The sequence below is a fragment of the Arvicanthis niloticus genome, chromosome 3 (assembly GCF_011762505.2).
Source record: "Arvicanthis niloticus isolate mArvNil1 chromosome 3, mArvNil1.pat.X, whole genome shotgun sequence".
In the NCBI taxonomy this organism is placed as follows: Eukaryota; Metazoa; Chordata; class Mammalia; order Rodentia; family Muridae; genus Arvicanthis; species Arvicanthis niloticus.
The window spans coordinates 93,672,257-93,689,535 of NC_047660.1; the positions used below are offsets into that span (position 1 = coordinate 93,672,257).

The following is a 17,279-nucleotide window of genomic DNA, read 5'->3' on the forward strand; positions in this document are numbered from 1 at the left end:
CTTACATGGATAGTTTGTTTTCAAATCATTAGAAGTCCACAGAATTGATGTTACAAATATTTCTGTATTAATGTTCATTTTGATTATAGACCTGTCTGCTCCTGACAGCTTCCTGTCTTGGATTCTAAGAAGAAATTGAGCATCTTTGGAGTTACTCCAGTTGTGGTGAGACAGCCACTAGGCAAGAATTGCCTCTTTTCATCTAAAGACAAATAGTGATGCAGAATTATTAAGGGCTGATTATATCTGCCAAGACAGAGCCCTTAATAATTCTGCATCACTAGGTCCGTCAGATGATCCTGGGCCAGAAGGCTGAAGATTGGATGCTCCAATGTTTTGTAGTATAGGGACTGTCCATGTGTTCAGCGGTCTCTATAAATTGGTTAAGTTTTAGAAGCTATGCTTTGTCCTTCCCATAATTTCAGTTAACTCAGTCATTCTGGATTTTTGATGGGGTTGAAATCTTATAGTCTCATAGCCAATCCTGGCTATTTACTTTGAGAGAAAATATTTGAGAGGATGGTTTTCAGCTGACATTCATTCTAAAGCCAAGAAAAAAGCCAGGTTCAGAACTAAGTCTTTTATTTAGGAAAGATGACAGAGGTTCTGGTTAGTCAACAAAATGATGGAGTGGGTATTAGGTCTATCTTGTATCTTACTGACATAAATTGGTATAGTTATGTTCTAAGTGTATTTTGAGAGAAAAGTTTTATTTAATAGGAAGGGTGATATGTAGGAGGAGCTAAGGTGGGAGGAGTATGGATACGAAGAGGACTAAGGAGAGGAGGAGGAGAAGGAGAGGAGGAGGAGAAGGAGAGGAGGAGCTAGGTGACAAAAGGTGGGGGGAACATGGAGGTGGATGTTCGAGTGTCTCAGCCAGTCAAAGATAATTGATATATCTAGGTTGGGTATTGGGTTATACTTCTGATTGCATGGGCATTTTTATATTGAGCATTATGAAACTTATAAAGCCTTTGATTAACATTAAAAAATTGTATAAAAAAAGAAAAATGAATTAATACCACTGTAGTGTTTAAAATACACAGTAACAACAATAGATATAATTGTTTTGATGTTTTATGTTTTTAAAATTAATGAAATTTTATGTTTATTTATTTATATATTAAATATGTTATATATGTATGTGTTTATTTATAATTTAAATAAATAATTTTCAAAGTTGAAAAAAAAAAGATTTTGGAAAACCCAAAACATTCCAGAAACTGCTCAGGGACCTGGGTCCCTGAGTTAGCAAACTGGCAGTCTCTTACATACTAAGGCTACTTGGGAATAAAAAAAAGAAATGAATAAAGAAATTAGTATTAGAGAGAGAGAGAGAAAGAGAGAGAACATGGTGAACTGTCTCCATAAAACTCTGGGCTGGCCATAAAGTGGCAGGTTACATGTAGAGACTCCAGATTTACAGGTCCATGGCTCAGTGGTCCCAGCCTTGCCCTGGATCTCATCAACCCTGAATAACCATTTTGAACAAGCAGGGGTGGGAGAGCTGACACAGTCCAAGGTTGACATAGTAGCCAGAAGTCTCATTCTCTTTGTTCTCTCTGTGTGTCATTAAAAACACAGTGATTGGATCCTGGAGATGTTTAGTTTTTCCGGTAGACCAGGAACTCTCAATAGAAATTTTTTTTTTTTTTTTGATATTTGCCTCATGATGGTGGTGTGAGGGCTAAATGCACTGTCTCAGCATGTGTAAGCGAACGGCAGCAGAATCCCAGGATGCTTTCCAGATGACTGCAGCCACGCCTTCCTCTTCTGACACCAACCAGAAACCTGAACATTATTTTTCTTTGACAAATATTTTACAGGATTGACTGGAAACCCTATCTCAGCGTACCAGATAAGTACAGATTGTGCTACGCTGCCTATCGCGGCGAGATTAAGCAAATAGGAAATACTACTTATAATGGTATTAATTAACTTCAAACCACCCACACATATCATAGAGGGAGATAGTGAACAAACAGGAGAAACATTAGCTCCTGAAGGTATGAAGTACAAATTCCTAGGAAGAAGGGAAGTGGGCAGCTGATGAATGGGGGCAAGGTGGAGTGGGTGGGGGAGGGCAGGGAGGTGTCACAGGCAGGAGGACTTGCTCTTGATCTGGTAACCCTGGCCAGCATGCTGCTACAACTCCATGAATTTCTAAAACTTGTCCTCAGCAGGAGTTTTGTTTACCTTCAACACTGTGTAGCTTCCACGGCCAGAAGTGAGCCATGTGTGGTAACTTGAAGACACCCTTCAACCATATATATATCTCCTTTGCTCAAGGACCATGAGCCCGGTTCCGGTGCTTTATTTAGGACACTTAACATAACATATTATTTGTTCCATCACAGCAAGGTCTCCTCCTGACAACCAAGATTCTGTTTTTCTGTCATAAGTAATTATAAATGTACACCTCTATAAAGATTCCCAATTTGAGGGGCATAATCTAGTTCAGACAGTAAATCACAGAGACATCTCCATCCCCTGGGCAGGCACAAAGTACAAGTCAGATGTATGAGCTCTCACACTCAATTCTCCACACCTGAAGAAAAACGGATGCTTCACTGTCTCCTGGGGCAGTGGGGCAGCAGTGGCGCGGGGACCTGGCACTTTTACTGGAGCAATTTATATTAGTTTCACTTAAAAAAAAATACAACAACAAAACTTTAGATGTAGTGTTCTTCCATCTTCAAGACTCAACTCTGAAAAGTGTCTCAGAGTCCTACTGGAGGTCATTTGTCACTCCAGTTTGCACTTGAATGAACTTCAGTCTCCTCCCACCCCTGCTAACCTAACCACTGCTGTCAACAGAGACTTTTAGTTTGTTTCTTTGTTTAAGATAAAGTCTCAGGTAGTACAGGCTAGCCTGAAACCAGATGAACAGGAATTTGAGCTCCTGATCTGTCTCTCTGTCTGTGCTTAACGTTAATGTTTACAGTGTGTCCTCACACTAGGTTTTATGCATGCTAACCAGGCACTTCGACAACTGACTTTCATCTCCAGTCCAAAGAGTCTCTAGTGTTCCCCTTCTGAATTTCCTGACACCTAGATTCCCTGATCCTAACAAAAACCCACTGGCTTAGCTTCATGAATTCCCCATCACAGACAACATCAAGGGGGCTTTTCATTGCTTTTCCCACCGGTGCTCGCACTGTTCATAGATATGTCCTGGCCTTGCTTTAGTGAAAGGGCTGCACCTCTGCCTTAAGGAAAATGCATACAGGCAAAGTCATTTCACAATGAGATCTCACAGTGATACAGAGAAAGGCTGTGATTGTGTGTGTGTGTCTGAATGTCATAGAGTGTGCTAATTTGTGCAAGCCGAGAGGACAGTGCTCCATCACTTGTGCCTCCTGATGGGATCAGGAAGCAGCAAACAGCAGAGATGTCCGAGGCTGTTCCTGTAGCATGGCATGCTGTTTCACAGTAAACAGCCTTTAGTAGGAAGGAGAACATTCTAAAATGACTTATCATGAAGCAGCATGGACCGTGTGTGACTATGTGTTATACTTTTAACCACCAGTGGTCCAGCAGGTTGCTTACACTAGCAACCCACAATTACATAGGAAATGTGTCCCACTATGATCGTATGATGGCTGTGATGAAAGGAAACCAGGAAGAAGGAATTTTCCAGTTCTATTGTAATCTTTTCAGACCGGTGTCACCTGTGTGAGGTCCAGTCCTGAATAAAACATCATGCGGTGCATGGCTGTATCCCCGTGTTCCAAGAAGCTGGGGCTGCTTTCCTATGATACCAACTGCTGGTATTTGGCAGTCACTGTTCTAAGTGCTTCAAAGATCATGCCCTGCTGAATCTCTCTCCACAGAAGCAGCATGTAGGGTTGGGCAGGAACTGTAGAGGTGGCAATTAAAACTCACAAGTGGTCACAGAGTGGGAAGTGGTAGAGTTGGAAATTAGGTGGGGGTTTATGTAGACATCAACTGCATGCCACCCTGGGTTGAGCCTTCAGAAGGACAGAGACAGTTCATCTCTGTATAACTTGTTTAGTAAAGGACTTTACAAAAAGCAAGGCAGAGGTGACCTCAGCTCGAATGGGCAAGCCTGTATGGTCAGTATGAAGGCAGAGGTGTCTCTGCGTGACTGACTCTTTTTGTTGCAACTTACCCTTTTTATGAATAGCATTTATTGCATTCCTACCTTGCACACTCAAACTTGCAGAGGAGTCTAGAGACTGCTCCACCGGCTGCTGGCTGGGAGGGACAATTGGTGGGCTCAGCATGTTCAGCCAGTCTCTAAAGAGAAGAGAGGGGAAGTGAGCCATACGCTTGCAGCCCCATACATACAGTGACTTGATGCTCCCCCTTGGTTTTTACTTCTCTGGGGTTTACAGAGGAACACTTTATCTTCCTTCATGTTTCAGCAAGAAAAATGTCAAGAATGTAATACTCAGCTTTGTGAAGAGGTTAATAAGGAGTTGAACATTTACCCAGTGAGTTGCTTGATTAAAACCACAGGCTAAATGATCACCATTTCTCTTCGTACCGGTTGGTTATCCTGAAAACATACATATAAATAACATTATACAGACTAAATAGGTTTTATTTAGGAATGTGTGTGTGTATGTATGTATGTATATATGTATGTATGTATATAAGAACAGTTAATGAAAAGAGGCTATAAATTTAGAGGAAAGCAAAGAGAAGAATATGGAAGTGATTAGAGGTAGGTAGAGAAGAGGGAAATGAATAATTCTAATGTAATCTCAAAAATAACAGACAAAAATGGTAAAAAGTTTATTATTTTGCCATCAAAATATAAGTACATTTATGATCCAGCACATTTATTTGTGGGTGTATGATGTGTATGTGGAGGTCAGAGGGCAACTTGTAGGAGTTAATTCTCTTCTTTCCCACTATGTGTTCCAGAGATCAAACTCAAGTCCTCCAGCTTGGTGGCAACCACTTTTATCCACTGAGACATTTCACCATCCTGTACATACTTTTTTTCCATAAGGAAATTATTTTAGCAAAGCAGATGAAATACAGCGGCGATGATGCTCTTTCTGACCTGGGTTAAGAAAGCTTGACACTGTATTATATGTGATGTGTTGTGGATGACAGTGTTCTCCATGTAAGGAGCAGAAGTCAGCCTTGGCTCCGACATGGGACCACCTTAATGCCCTACTGCCTCCTCTCATAGTCTCTTGTCCCCGCCTAGATACCTGGGTGGGTTCAATTCACATGGTGCCATCTAGAAGGCACAAGTCAAATGCTTCTCATCCTTAAATCTGCTCCTCAGCTGCTTAGGTAGAAGGGGCCAGGGCAGGGAATTTCCTATGTCAATCTTATTTGTTGTTTGGATATTAGCACCCTATAGTGTTTACCCTTTTCTTCTAAGCAAGACCATGTTCTTATAATATGTTCTTCCTAAATTTCTGAACTTAGTACTTTCTTTAATCTACAGTGGGAAGGGGTTCTAACTGGAAGCAAAGATCGCCAGCTCTCAGGCCAGCGCCAGCTCCATGTTCCCTACAGTAAGAGCTTGTCCAAATCACTTAATGCTTCTGAGCTTGACCTATACAAAGGAGAAAGATGGTAACATTTCAGAGTTTTGCTTAAAGAATTAGACAAATCCCACTTGGCATGGATCTGGGTACAGAGTTATCACTCAGTAAATTTCACTTGTGATAATCTGATCAAGAAAGCCCAGGCTATGGCCTGATCTACAGTGGTAAGCTAAGTGGGAGGTAGCCAAACCAGTCCAACCAGTAAGAGATGGCTGCATGCTCACCAGACCATTACATAGTTCAGCATTCACCCATTCATAGCTGAGGTTTTCCTTCTGCAAGCCTCTCATTCTCCCAGTGTACAAGTATTTTAACATAAAAATTACTCAGTTCCTACTTGTAATATTTAAGAGACTTTCAATCACTGCTTACAGCTATCCCTAGATTATGGTTGCTGAAATAGGCGAGGTGAACATGCTGTGTAATTGAATTTCATAATAACACATTAAGGACATCAGAAAGGATTTGTCACAGACATTCAAGCTAATGGGACATTTTCTAGTAAGTACCGTTTATTTAGTTCGTTTAATTATAGCTGACCAAAAATCTCCTGTATTGTAGAAAATCATGAGGTTGTCTACAAATTACCAGCCCAGGGGCCTCATTTCTTAACAAGAGTATTGAAAAGCAGGTGAGCAGGAGAACAGAACAGTATCATCTGAAGGCACTCTTCCTGTTTTAGCTTGTAGCATTGATATACTCCGCAACTCTTCCATACATTTGTAGAACTCCTCCCCAGGCTTTGTTACGGCTACAGAATGGCTCATCACGTGCATCTGCTGCCTCTTATTCTAACCCTGTCCTACATTTGGGCAGTTGCCAGTACTTACGATGGAATTAGCTCAGTGGTGATCTAGCCTTTCTCTTTCATAGCCGTGGAGGCGACTCCATGGAAAGATCCCACAAGTGAGAGCCTTGGAACGAAGGCAGCTTGGCACTGTCAGATACTGACAAACTCCATGCACAGCGGGGAATTAGGTACCGACAATCTCCTCACCACCTGTCTGCTCTCTCATCAGCGATGTGCAAGATGACAGTTTCCCCATAACAAAAACTATAAAGATACCATGTTTAGTTTTTAAATTCTCCCCAGCCTGGTTCATGAGAACCGTTCTCTTAAAGTAGTTTTGATTTGTCTTAGTTCTTAGGATAAATGGATTAGATTTCATTTTCATGTTTAAGGCCATTTAAGAAACAAACATGTATGCAAACATAAATATGCATGTATGTGAATGTATATGTATGTGTGCATGTGTGTGTTTGTATGAATGTATCTACCTACCCATACACATTCATGTATTTTTCATATTGTATCAGTTTCTTTATTTTTGTTTGGCCATTTGTCTTTGCTTACCCGACCCCCTCCCCCATGTAATTGTTTCTTATTTTCATGTAGTCACATGTACCAATCACTTTTTTTTTTTTTTTTTTTTTATAAAAGAATAGTTAGAGTCATAGTTAGAAAACCTTCCCCTACAACTACATTTTATAGAAGTCTACCCATGTTTTCTTCCAATTATTTGTCTGGTTTCATTTTTAAAATTTAGATTTCTGATCCCTTTAGAGTTTAGTCTAGCGTATGTGTGTCTGTTATGGTGTAAGGTACATGCGATGGTTTGTAAATGCTTGGCCCAGGAAGTGGCACTATTTGGAGGTGTGGCCTTGTTGGAATAGGTGTGTCACCGTGGGCTTGGGCTTTAAGATCCTCTTCCTAGTTCCCTGGAAGTCAGTGTTCTCCTAATGGCCCTCAGATGAAGATGCAGCCCTCTCAGCTCCTCTTGCATCATGTCTGCCTGGATGCTGCTCACCTTGATGATAATAGACTGAACCTCTGAACCTGTAAGCCAGTCCCAATTAAATGTTGTCCTTAAAAGAGCTCCCTTGGTCATGGTTTCTGTTCACAGCAGTAAAAACCTAACTAAGACAATATATATATTATATATATATAATATATTATATATAGTTATATATAATATATATAATTATACATATAATATATAATTATATATATATTTGTTTTTGCAATAACTAAAATTCTATTGACAATTCATATTATTTTAACAATAATTTAGAGTACATGTGTGATAGTTTGAATGAGATGCCCTGCATAGGCCATGACATTTAAATACATGGTCCTTAGTGACACATTTTGTGGAGGTTTAGGAGGTGTGGCTTTGTTGAAGGAAGTATGTCACTGAGTTTGAGAGTTTAAAGACTCTCACTTTTAGTTGGCTTTTTCTCCTTACTGTTTGGGGTCCAAGATGAAAACACTCAGTTCTCAGCTGCTGTTCTAGTCCCCATGCCTGCCTGCCGCTCCCTGCAGTGATGGCTGTAGACTTTCTGGAACTGTAAGCCCCAAACAAGCCCTTCCTTCTGTAGTTGCCTTGGTCACAGTGTTTTATCACAGCAATAGAAAATTAGTTAATATATAATGCAACTACATTTTTAATTGAAGTAACTCTTTTGTTTGGCTTTTTTTTCCCTGGACAAGCCATTTACAAACTATAATTTTAACAGAGGTTTGCATGTTAACTAAACATGGGTTAAACACAACCAACCAAGGTGTTTTCTTATAGTACTTTCTAGAACCTTCCAAGTAGAAGGCAGAGGACATAGCACAGTGCCCATTATGCCCAGGATTGTCATATCTCTTGGGACCACACTGCACACTGAGAAATGGCGGTCCAGCTTTGGCCAGTTTCTTGCCTAACTGATCCTCTTCCTTCTCCTTTTCCCTTTTAAATATGGGTATGTGCACTTTACTCTGCCCCTGAGCTCTAGCCTTTAGGAAAAAACCCCAATACTTTATATATTCTCAATAGTACCTATTTTTTCAAGAGAACTCCTCTCCCTTTTTTTTTGTTCTCTTGTTCAGTAGCCAAGCTACTGTACATGACACATTTACCTCCATGTATGTGTTTGGTGTTAATCATGGTTCACTTTAAACCTCCTTTATGCAAGCAAAAGACAGGAGATGAATGGAGACTTCCAGCTCAGATTCTTTTATGAGCTGCTGTACTGGTTAGTTCTTGACAAATCTAGGGTCACCTGGGAAGAGGGAACTTCAACAGAGAAACTGCCTCCACCAGACCAGTCTTTGGGGCACTTTCTTGATTAGTGATTGATGAGGGAGGCCCCAGACCACTGTGGGCAGTGTCACCTCTAGGCAGGTTGTCCTGGGTTGAAATAAAAAATCATGTTGAGCAAGCCGTGGAAGCAAGCCATGGGAGAGCAAGCCAGCAAGCAACTTTTCTCGATGGTTCCTGCTTGTGGAGCAGATTCTTGATTAAGACTGATGTGGGAGGAGGGCACAGTCCATTGTGAGTGGTGCCACCTGTGGGCAGGTGATCTTGGATATATAAGGATGCAGGCTGAGCAAAGCAGCTAGCAGCTATCCTCCATGGTCTCTGGTTCGGTTCCTGCCTCCAGGTTCCTGCCCTGACTTTTCTCAATGATGGATATTGATCCAGATGTGTAAGCTAGCACAGCAACAGAAAGTAAGGAGGACAGGTACTTATCCCAGTTTTAGTTCCGAGCCATTTATGTGAGCTTCCTACCCTAGCCACCATGTTCTGGAATCCCCTCATGTTCTTTGATCAGCTACTCTCAGAACTGTCCTTTCCTCAACCCTCTGGCTACTTCCTCAGCTATGACTGTCACTCCCTTCATGCTGGACACTAACTCTCACCCTGTACTGGAGACATCCACTCCTTGGTCAGTTAGCATTCTTTCTGTCAGACCTGTTCTCTGAGCACAGCCTAAATCTTCTTCTCCCTACTATTGCTCTCAAGGACTTGGTCAGGCTCCCGACACATCCCCCATTCAAAACACGGGAGAGCTCCTTTATTTAAGAGTTGAGGTAGTGGGATCATTTTAAATACCACACACAAAAATACAGTGCAAAGGGAGAATAAAAGCTATCTTGTGAATTCTAATAAGGCCAGGGACCTTCAAATTTTAGTGAATAAAATACTTTAAAAATTATTCCATCTAACCTATGTGCTAGATAGTGGACATTATTTGAGTAAAGCTGAATCAGATATTTGTAGAATTGAAAACAATGTAATCAGTTAAGACAGACTGGTTTTAGGTTGGGAAGTAGCTCATCATGTAAAATGCCAGCTGTGCAAGCAAAAGGACCTGGATTTGGATCCCTAGGTATGTTAGTGTGCATCTGTGATACCAGAACTCCTATGGAGAGATGGGAAGGTGGAGGCAGGGCAGTCTCCAGAAACTCACAGGCTAGTTCACTTGGTATACAAAGTGGTGGACAACAACAGGAGACCTTGTCTCAAACAAGGTGAAGAGCGAGGATGAGCACATGAGGGTGTCCTCTGACCTGACTTCATGCCATGCTTGTACACACACACACACACACACACACACACACACACACACACACACATCCAAACAAAGGATAGGCTGACTTCAGTTTCAATATTTAAACAAGATTTTGTTGGTAAGATAATTATTTTACATACATTAATTTTATTAATGTGTTTCTACATAGATAACACTATACAACACACACACACACACACACACACACACACGAAAAACATATGAACACAAGTTAGCTTATCATCTCTTTGTATATATGGTAACCACTGACTGAATTCCTGTAAGCCAGGTCCTGGGAGCTGCAGGATAAAATATTTTTGGTTCCTGCCCTGAGAGTGTCATGGTCTGATGGAGGAAGCATTCTAGTGGACAGAAAAAGACTCCAGAACAGAGGCTGTCCTGTCCTCATTGGTCGATCAGCTAATCTGAGTGTCCTTAAAGGGTCCCCTTGCAGTGAGGCTGCCTGTAATCTGGTGGCTACTTAGATGAACACTTATTTAGCAACATCAAATCTGATACTATTGGGGTGCTTAGATGCCTACTACCATAAAGCTCTGGGCAGAGGAGCTGATCTGATAAAATACTTCTCACAGAAGTTCTGTCAAACTTGGCGGGCTGCAGCAACACCTAATTCTTTTTTTTTGAGACAGGGTTTCTCTTTGTAGCCCTGGCTGTCCTGGAACTCACTCTGTAGACCAGGCTGGCCTCGAACTCAGAAATCCGCCTGCCTCTGCCTCCCAAGTGCTGCAACACCTAATTCCTAATGACACCCATTTGTTACCAATGATTGTTTCTTATTCACTGAAAGAAAACTGGATTCTATAAGTCTTCTCTGGTCAGAGAAGAGACTGAGTGGAAAACTGGTAAGTATCTCAGTTTTGTGGAAATTAATTTCTTCTAAAAACTGGCTCACTTTTTTTTTTTTTTTTTAAAAAGCAAAATATACATGGACTGAAAACTTTCAGTTTAGGAATTTGGAGGCTGATCTTGTGTGTCTGATATGTATTGCTGGATTCCCAAAGAAAGAAATTTTGTATCTTGGGTCTCCAGGAGGTGATGGTTCAAGTTTTTCTGGAAAGCACTGGACAGTAAGTGTATGAGCCAGCCACATGTCCCTCCTGCTTTCCCTTCTGCTGTGCTGTGAAAATCAGCCAGAGGAGTAAGTTTAAAAGGTGCTGAACTGGGTTCCGATGGGGCCTTGAGATGATACACAGTGGGCAGGATGTAACCTGTAGGCCATGTTCAGTGGTCTCTAACTCAGAGGAAGGAACTGTGAAATGGAAATTTCTCTGCAACATTTGAGTCCTTGCCGTGGACTCTGGTCCCATCAGCAAAATCCAAGCAACTGTCTTGCTTCCAAGCAACTGTCTTGCTTCATGCTCTCTGCGGCAAAAGTCCCCCAGCTCCCAGGCATTCCCTGTAGGCTCCCAGCTATACCCTAAATTAAATGATGGAGGGAGCTCTAACCAGCTCTAACTGCCACCAAGCAGACTGCTGCAGAACAGATGCTCTGTATCTTTTAAACACATGAATACCAAAAGCCCAGAATGTGGCATGTGCCTCAGTTGAGATACAAGATTTGTGCACACTGTGAGGTACCTTACAGTACTTCAATGCACACACATATTATGATGTAATGACCCAATCAGGGTAATATTTCCATCCTTACAATGTTGGAGACTTGGTATGCTTTAGCCATTCTGCAATGAATCATATTCTTTAAACTTACAGCAACTCTACTGTGCTAAAAACGAACAAAATGCAACGCCTTCACTTCATGATGGTGTCTCCTTCTGCCCCTTTCCCTCTGCTCTTCCCTTCCCGTGTGCGCTATGTCATTCTACTTTCTACAAAACTGACTGACTTCTTCCCACGAATGGATGAGAGCACAGTGAGTTTACCCTTCTGTGTCCATCCTATTTCACTCAGCACGATGATCTGGATTTCACCCCCATGAATGCTACAACACATCATTCTTTTCCCCTGTGTGTGCATGCATGGGTGTGAATGTGTGCATTTGTTTAAGCCAGGGGACAATACTGCTGTCATTCCTTGGGAACCAGCTATCCGTTTTTTGTGATATGGTTTTTCACCGGCCTGGGACTCACCAAGTAGGCTAGGCTTGCTGGTCACTGAGCCAGCCCCAGGGATCTGCTTGTCTCTGCCTCTCCAGCACTGGCATTGCAAGTGTACATTTGTGCAAGCCAGGGGACAAAAGTGCTCAGTAGTCCTACTTAGCCCAAAAGACTATGAAGCATCAATGACAAGAACAGAAAGATATCCTGAGCAGAGTAACAGTGGCACTTTTGTCGTGGGGATAACTATCAGCTGCCTAATTGGACCTAAGGTCGGCTCAACAGGAGGGAAGTTATATGTGGAACTGTAAACCTAGCCAACTACTGGTGGCTGGAGAAGTGACAGACCCAAGAGAGGAACTTACAATTGACACTGTCCTAAATCAGTATCATTGCTCACTGTACTGTCCATACTTATCTTACACTCACAGAGTGTGGCTCTCACTCCCTTCATCAAGGGAGCTTCTATGTGGAACAGGTAGAGACTGCTGCAGAGATCCACAACTGATCAAAATGCAGAGAAGCAGTAACGGTGGGATGCCCGTTCCCAGTTGATACATCTACAATGCAACCCTTACATCTGTAGCTCAGGGACCACAGTGAGAGCGGAAAGAAAGACTGCAAGAGCCAGAGGGCCAGGACAGCTGCAGGATGACTGGGAAGCTGCACCCAGGGAATGTCAACAATATGTCTGCCTAAACAGAATCTGCATTTCACAAGGCCCTACTGATAGACCTGCTACAAGCAATCAAAGGCGGCTGAGAGAAGAATCAGTTTTCTACAGGGGAGAACTCCCTGATAGGTCATCCAATCCCAAGCACTTAGCTCTAAATATATACATATAGGCAACAGTAAATGGACTCAATATATTAGGATAACATAGTGATAATAATTAAGAAAGAGGTTATTAATTTGAGATGGGACATGGGAAGAGTTGAAGGCTAGAAACGGGATACAGTACTCACACAATATTTTGAATAAGAAAGAGACTGAAGAATCATGCTCCTTTCATTTTTAGTTTCTGAGGAATCTCCATACTGCGTTCCATAATGGCTCTACTAATTTACATTGCCAAGGACAGCAGGGCACACACATCATTGCGTGCGTTCATTTTTGTCTTTTTGATGTTAGCCATTCTAAGAAGGGGAGAATATCTCCTTGTGGGTTTTGCTTTGCAATTCTCTGATGATTAGTGAGACCAGACAGTTTTTATTAGCATATAGTCAGTGTACAAAATGATGGTTTCACTATGACGTTTTCTTACATGGACATCATGTGACGTATCCAATTTCACTCTCTTGTCTCACCTCTACTCTGCAGCCCTGCAACCTCCTTTCCTCTTTTCAAATAGTTGCCCTTGTATGTGTGTGTGTGTGTGTGTGTGTGTGTGTGTGTGTGCGCATGCCTACCTATACACAACACATATCCTAGATTCTGCATATGAGAAAAAAAATATGGGATTCTGGCTTACTTGCTTAAAACGATCTTTAAGTTCAACCCACTTTCCTTCATTGTTCATAATCTCATTGTTCTGCAAGGCCAGATCAAGTTCCATCGTTTAACTATACACTTGTACTTTCACTGATGACGGCCATTTAGGCTATTTCCATAAACCAGCTATTGTGACTCGTGCCATAGCACACATGGGTATGCAGGTATGACTGCTGAATGCTGAGTTAAGTTTCTTCAGGGATTTAAAATTATTCAGTAGTATCACAACACGATGCTCTGATAGTTCTACTTTAGTTTTTTTTTTTTTTTTTTTGAAGAACCTCTATGCTGATTTTCATAATGGCCTCGCTAATTTACATTTTATCCCACAAAGCACTGGAGTCCTTGCTCTTCTACGGCATCTTCTCTTACATCATAGCCAGTTAGAAGTGTGTATGTATCTGGTGTGTGTGTGTGCATGTGTGCATGTATGTAATATATATATATATATATATATATATATATATATATATATTACATTCAGTTGCTGAACGAAATAGACTACGTGAGTGGCAAACTAAGTTATGAGGGCCCTAAGGAATCAAGCAAAAGCCGTTAGTCTGGAAGAACCATAGATGTACATTTTAGCAAGACCTCAGTGCAGACGTGTAGAGAATGGATGGGTGCAAGATTAGCGAGGGGCCATGAAGAGCAGCTAGGGCTATACTGCTGTGCAACTGGGAATAAATGATAGTATGATTTAAATATTTAGGTGTATGGAAATAGATGGAAATAAACACAGAACCTCCCTCTTGACAAGAGTAATTTCTTACGGTGCCAAAATAGTTGCAGTTCAATGTGGGGTCAGAATATGACACGCCTGTTGGTAGATGCCAGTCTATCATCCTGATTCCTTAAGTTGGAGCTTTCTGACTCTTTATGCCTTCCTAAAAGTAGGACATAAATTTTCTACACTAAAGATACTTTTTTTCCCCTTAAATATCGGGGAAAAGAGAACATTCTTTTCATCAAAGATAGGGATCTGGTAGTAAGATCAATCTGGATAATCCTCATGAAAAGAACTCTCATCTTCCAGTAGTTTCTCTTATACACTTCCTTATCTTCTTCCCACAATTTACTGCTTCTGTACTAAGCCCCTTTCCGTTTCTTTTCATGTTGTGTTTCTGTATGTAATCTATCTCTATTTAAGGGATGTATAAGCCTCTACTTTTCTTTGGTTCTCCATTTCCCCTCTTCGAAAGCCTCAATGTAGATGCAAAACTTAAAATAGTAGTGTCAAAGGGAATGTGTATGTTCTTCTCCTATTAATTCATCTTTGGTCAATATGACTCATAAGCCCCAGCTTGAGAACCAGAGTGTGTAGCAGAGTCTTTTCTGCTCTGGACATTGTACAACAATCTCCCAAGAAGATACCATGTGTAAATGGTTCTTCACAGTGATCTTCACCATCTCTGGCAATGGCAATTAGCCTTAAGGAGTTTCCATTCTTCTTTAGATTATTTTTGTGTGCTTCATTTGTTAAGTTACATCTAAATAGGTATCGAGTGTTCATGTGATCAACACTCTGTTGGATCCATAGGAATGCTAAGCATATTAAGATATGACCCCAGAAACTTAGGAACATAGAGTCAAGAGAAAAAGACATGTCATGTTCTTCAATGCATGGAAAAATGTTTGATATGTACACAGAGAAATGCAAATTAAAATAATGATATTTTACTGACAGCTAGGTAAAAGTTCTAAGGCCTTAAGAGACTAAGAGAGGGCGATGGGCTGAGAGTGTTGGCATGTGCCTACCTATAATAATGCTAGCACGGGAGAGGCAGAGGCAGAGGGAGGGAGGAAGGAATCCAGGATATTCTTCATTCATGTAATGAGTTCAAAGACTGCCTGAATATTTTTTTTTTTTTTTTTTTTTTTTAATAAATCCTGTCACAAACAACAAACAAACAAGATGGGAATGTACTTAGATTTCTGGCAGGAGTAAATCAGTGAATGGGTAAGCAATTAGGCAATTCTTATCAGATTACCTTTGGCTGTATAATTCTTCTGCTAGAAATTCACTGTGGCCTTCAGAAAGAAAAGCACATGGACATGATGGTTCTAGTTCCTTTGACAATAACAAACATGTGGAGACCACCTAGATGTCCAGATCCAGCCAAATGAGGAAGGGATTTCTAGAAGCTTATAAAAAATATGCCAATATCTCTGTACAAATTCAGAAAGGTGCTCAGGACCTCCTTACTGAAGGGTCACAGAAGAAGTAGTGCAGAGGCTAGGACTATCCCAGCCACAAACAAAAGCACACATAAGCTGTGTTTCCTAGTATACATATAGGAAGTTTCTAGATGTTCGGTGTCTAAGAAGCTGTTAGTCGCTATTACACCTGACAATAAAAACGAGGGGCTAGATATCTCTTTTATTCTCTACCTTTCTAACTTTAGCTGCACTTTTGTTTTGTACTTCAGGCATTATTATTATGGGTTGTTGTTGTTTTGGTGCTGGGGATAGAATGAGGGCTTTGCTCTTGCTAGAGAAGTACCCTACCATTCAGATCCACGTGCTGCCCTAGGCACTTTCTGTCTTAACCTTAGAATCTCTCTCTCTAGGGTCTTCCACCATGATGAGATCTCCAAGTCTTCTCAAGTATCTAAAAACATCCAACGTCAGTGATTAAGGTGAGCAAGTGCTTATTGGATACCACGCTTTATGGACCCATATACAGATGGGAAAGGGACAGGAAAACAGGTGGCCTTTCTCACTGTTACCTCCTTCCACATAAGCCAAGGTCCTGGTGACCTGCCTCACTTGACGGATGGACTCTAAAGATGAAAGCAGAGCATCCCAGGTCTTCTTCCGTGCTGGCAGTGCTCCTGGAAATGGTCAGGTGCATGAATGACAGGTGCTTCAACTGGAGCTATGACTAAAAAGCGGGTGGCCATGTAAAACCTCCTTCCTGAAACTAGAATTTGAGGAAAAGTATGCTGTAGGCTACACCTGACAGCTCAAAGAACACAGGTTGACAAGGAATGGTTAGAGCAGGAGAGTAAAAGAGACACTTCCCTGTAGAGGGCAGGCTACCCTAACAGTGGGTTCAACTGAGTATGTGATGTTTAATATTAGGTTTTAATTTGTCTTTCAAAAGGATCCTCTTCCCCCTCCATCTCTCCTTTCACTCTCTTTGTTTCTTTTTTCTCCTATTTTCCTTTTTTTTTTTTTTTTTTTTTTTTTTTTTTTTTTTTTTTTTTTTTTTGTTGTTGTTGTTGCTGAAGGATAAAAGGAAACCAAAAAGTCACCCGGGCAGTGACTCACATCTTTACCTCGCAATGGAGAACGATTCGGGGTAAAAATTCTGGAGGAAGTCAGTTTATCTCCTCAAAACAGAAAAGCCCAATCAAGCATTGTCTGATTAATTAGAGACACTTGGAAAAAAAAGTGCTATCAAGGCCCACAGCTGTAATCAATTTAATCAACATGCAAAGAGCCAATCTATGGTTTTCTTGATTAACAAAGCTGAATGTTAAACAGAGAAGAGTGACATTGTAGTGCCATTAGCTAAATCTGCAAACTGAGAATTTTCCCTAAATATTCAAAGTCAAGTAAGGGCAAAGCCAAAACTCATCCTGTCTCAAGCCAAGAGCTTCATAGGCCTGGGTATTCCCGTGTTAAAAAAAAAAAAGGTACGGATGAGACATGAACACAGACTGCCCAGTGAGGACATATGCACAAAACCAACCCTTGACAAAAGGTGTCACGCAATAAAATCTACCACACTGTTTGAGTGGTGGTTAAGTTGAGATTCCAGAAAGAGCTCCCCGGTGGAGCAGCTCCATGAGGCATCTTTACAAGCCTTTAAGGCAAGAGCAGGCTGAATGTA

The 17,279-nt window shown here is 41.2% G+C and overlaps 1 protein-coding gene and 1 long non-coding RNA gene across 5 annotated transcripts in view; one reads left to right on the top strand and one right to left on the bottom strand.

The window, feature by feature from the left end:
• Nucleotides 1-17,279, top strand: part of LOC143441776 (uncharacterized) — an 87,862-nt gene that overhangs the window by 66,813 nt on the left and 3,770 nt on the right. For both annotated transcript variants that reach the window (XR_013109452.1, XR_013109451.1), the window contains one exon: nt 16,012-16,080. This is a non-coding gene — a long non-coding RNA (uncharacterized LOC143441776). The remainder of the gene's footprint in view (nt 1-16,011; nt 16,081-17,279) is intronic.
• Nucleotides 1-17,279, bottom strand: part of Cfap20dc (CFAP20 domain containing) — a 218,539-nt gene that overhangs the window by 12,982 nt on the left and 188,278 nt on the right. For 2 of the 3 annotated variants that reach the window (XM_034498162.2, XM_076931531.1), the window contains exon 15: nt 4,166-4,260. The exons of the other annotated variant lie outside the window; for it this stretch is intronic. In XM_034498162.2, coding sequence (XP_034354053.1) covers nt 4,166-4,260 — 95 coding nt within the window. The remainder of the gene's footprint in view (nt 1-4,165; nt 4,261-17,279) is intronic. 3 annotated transcript variants of the gene reach the window in all.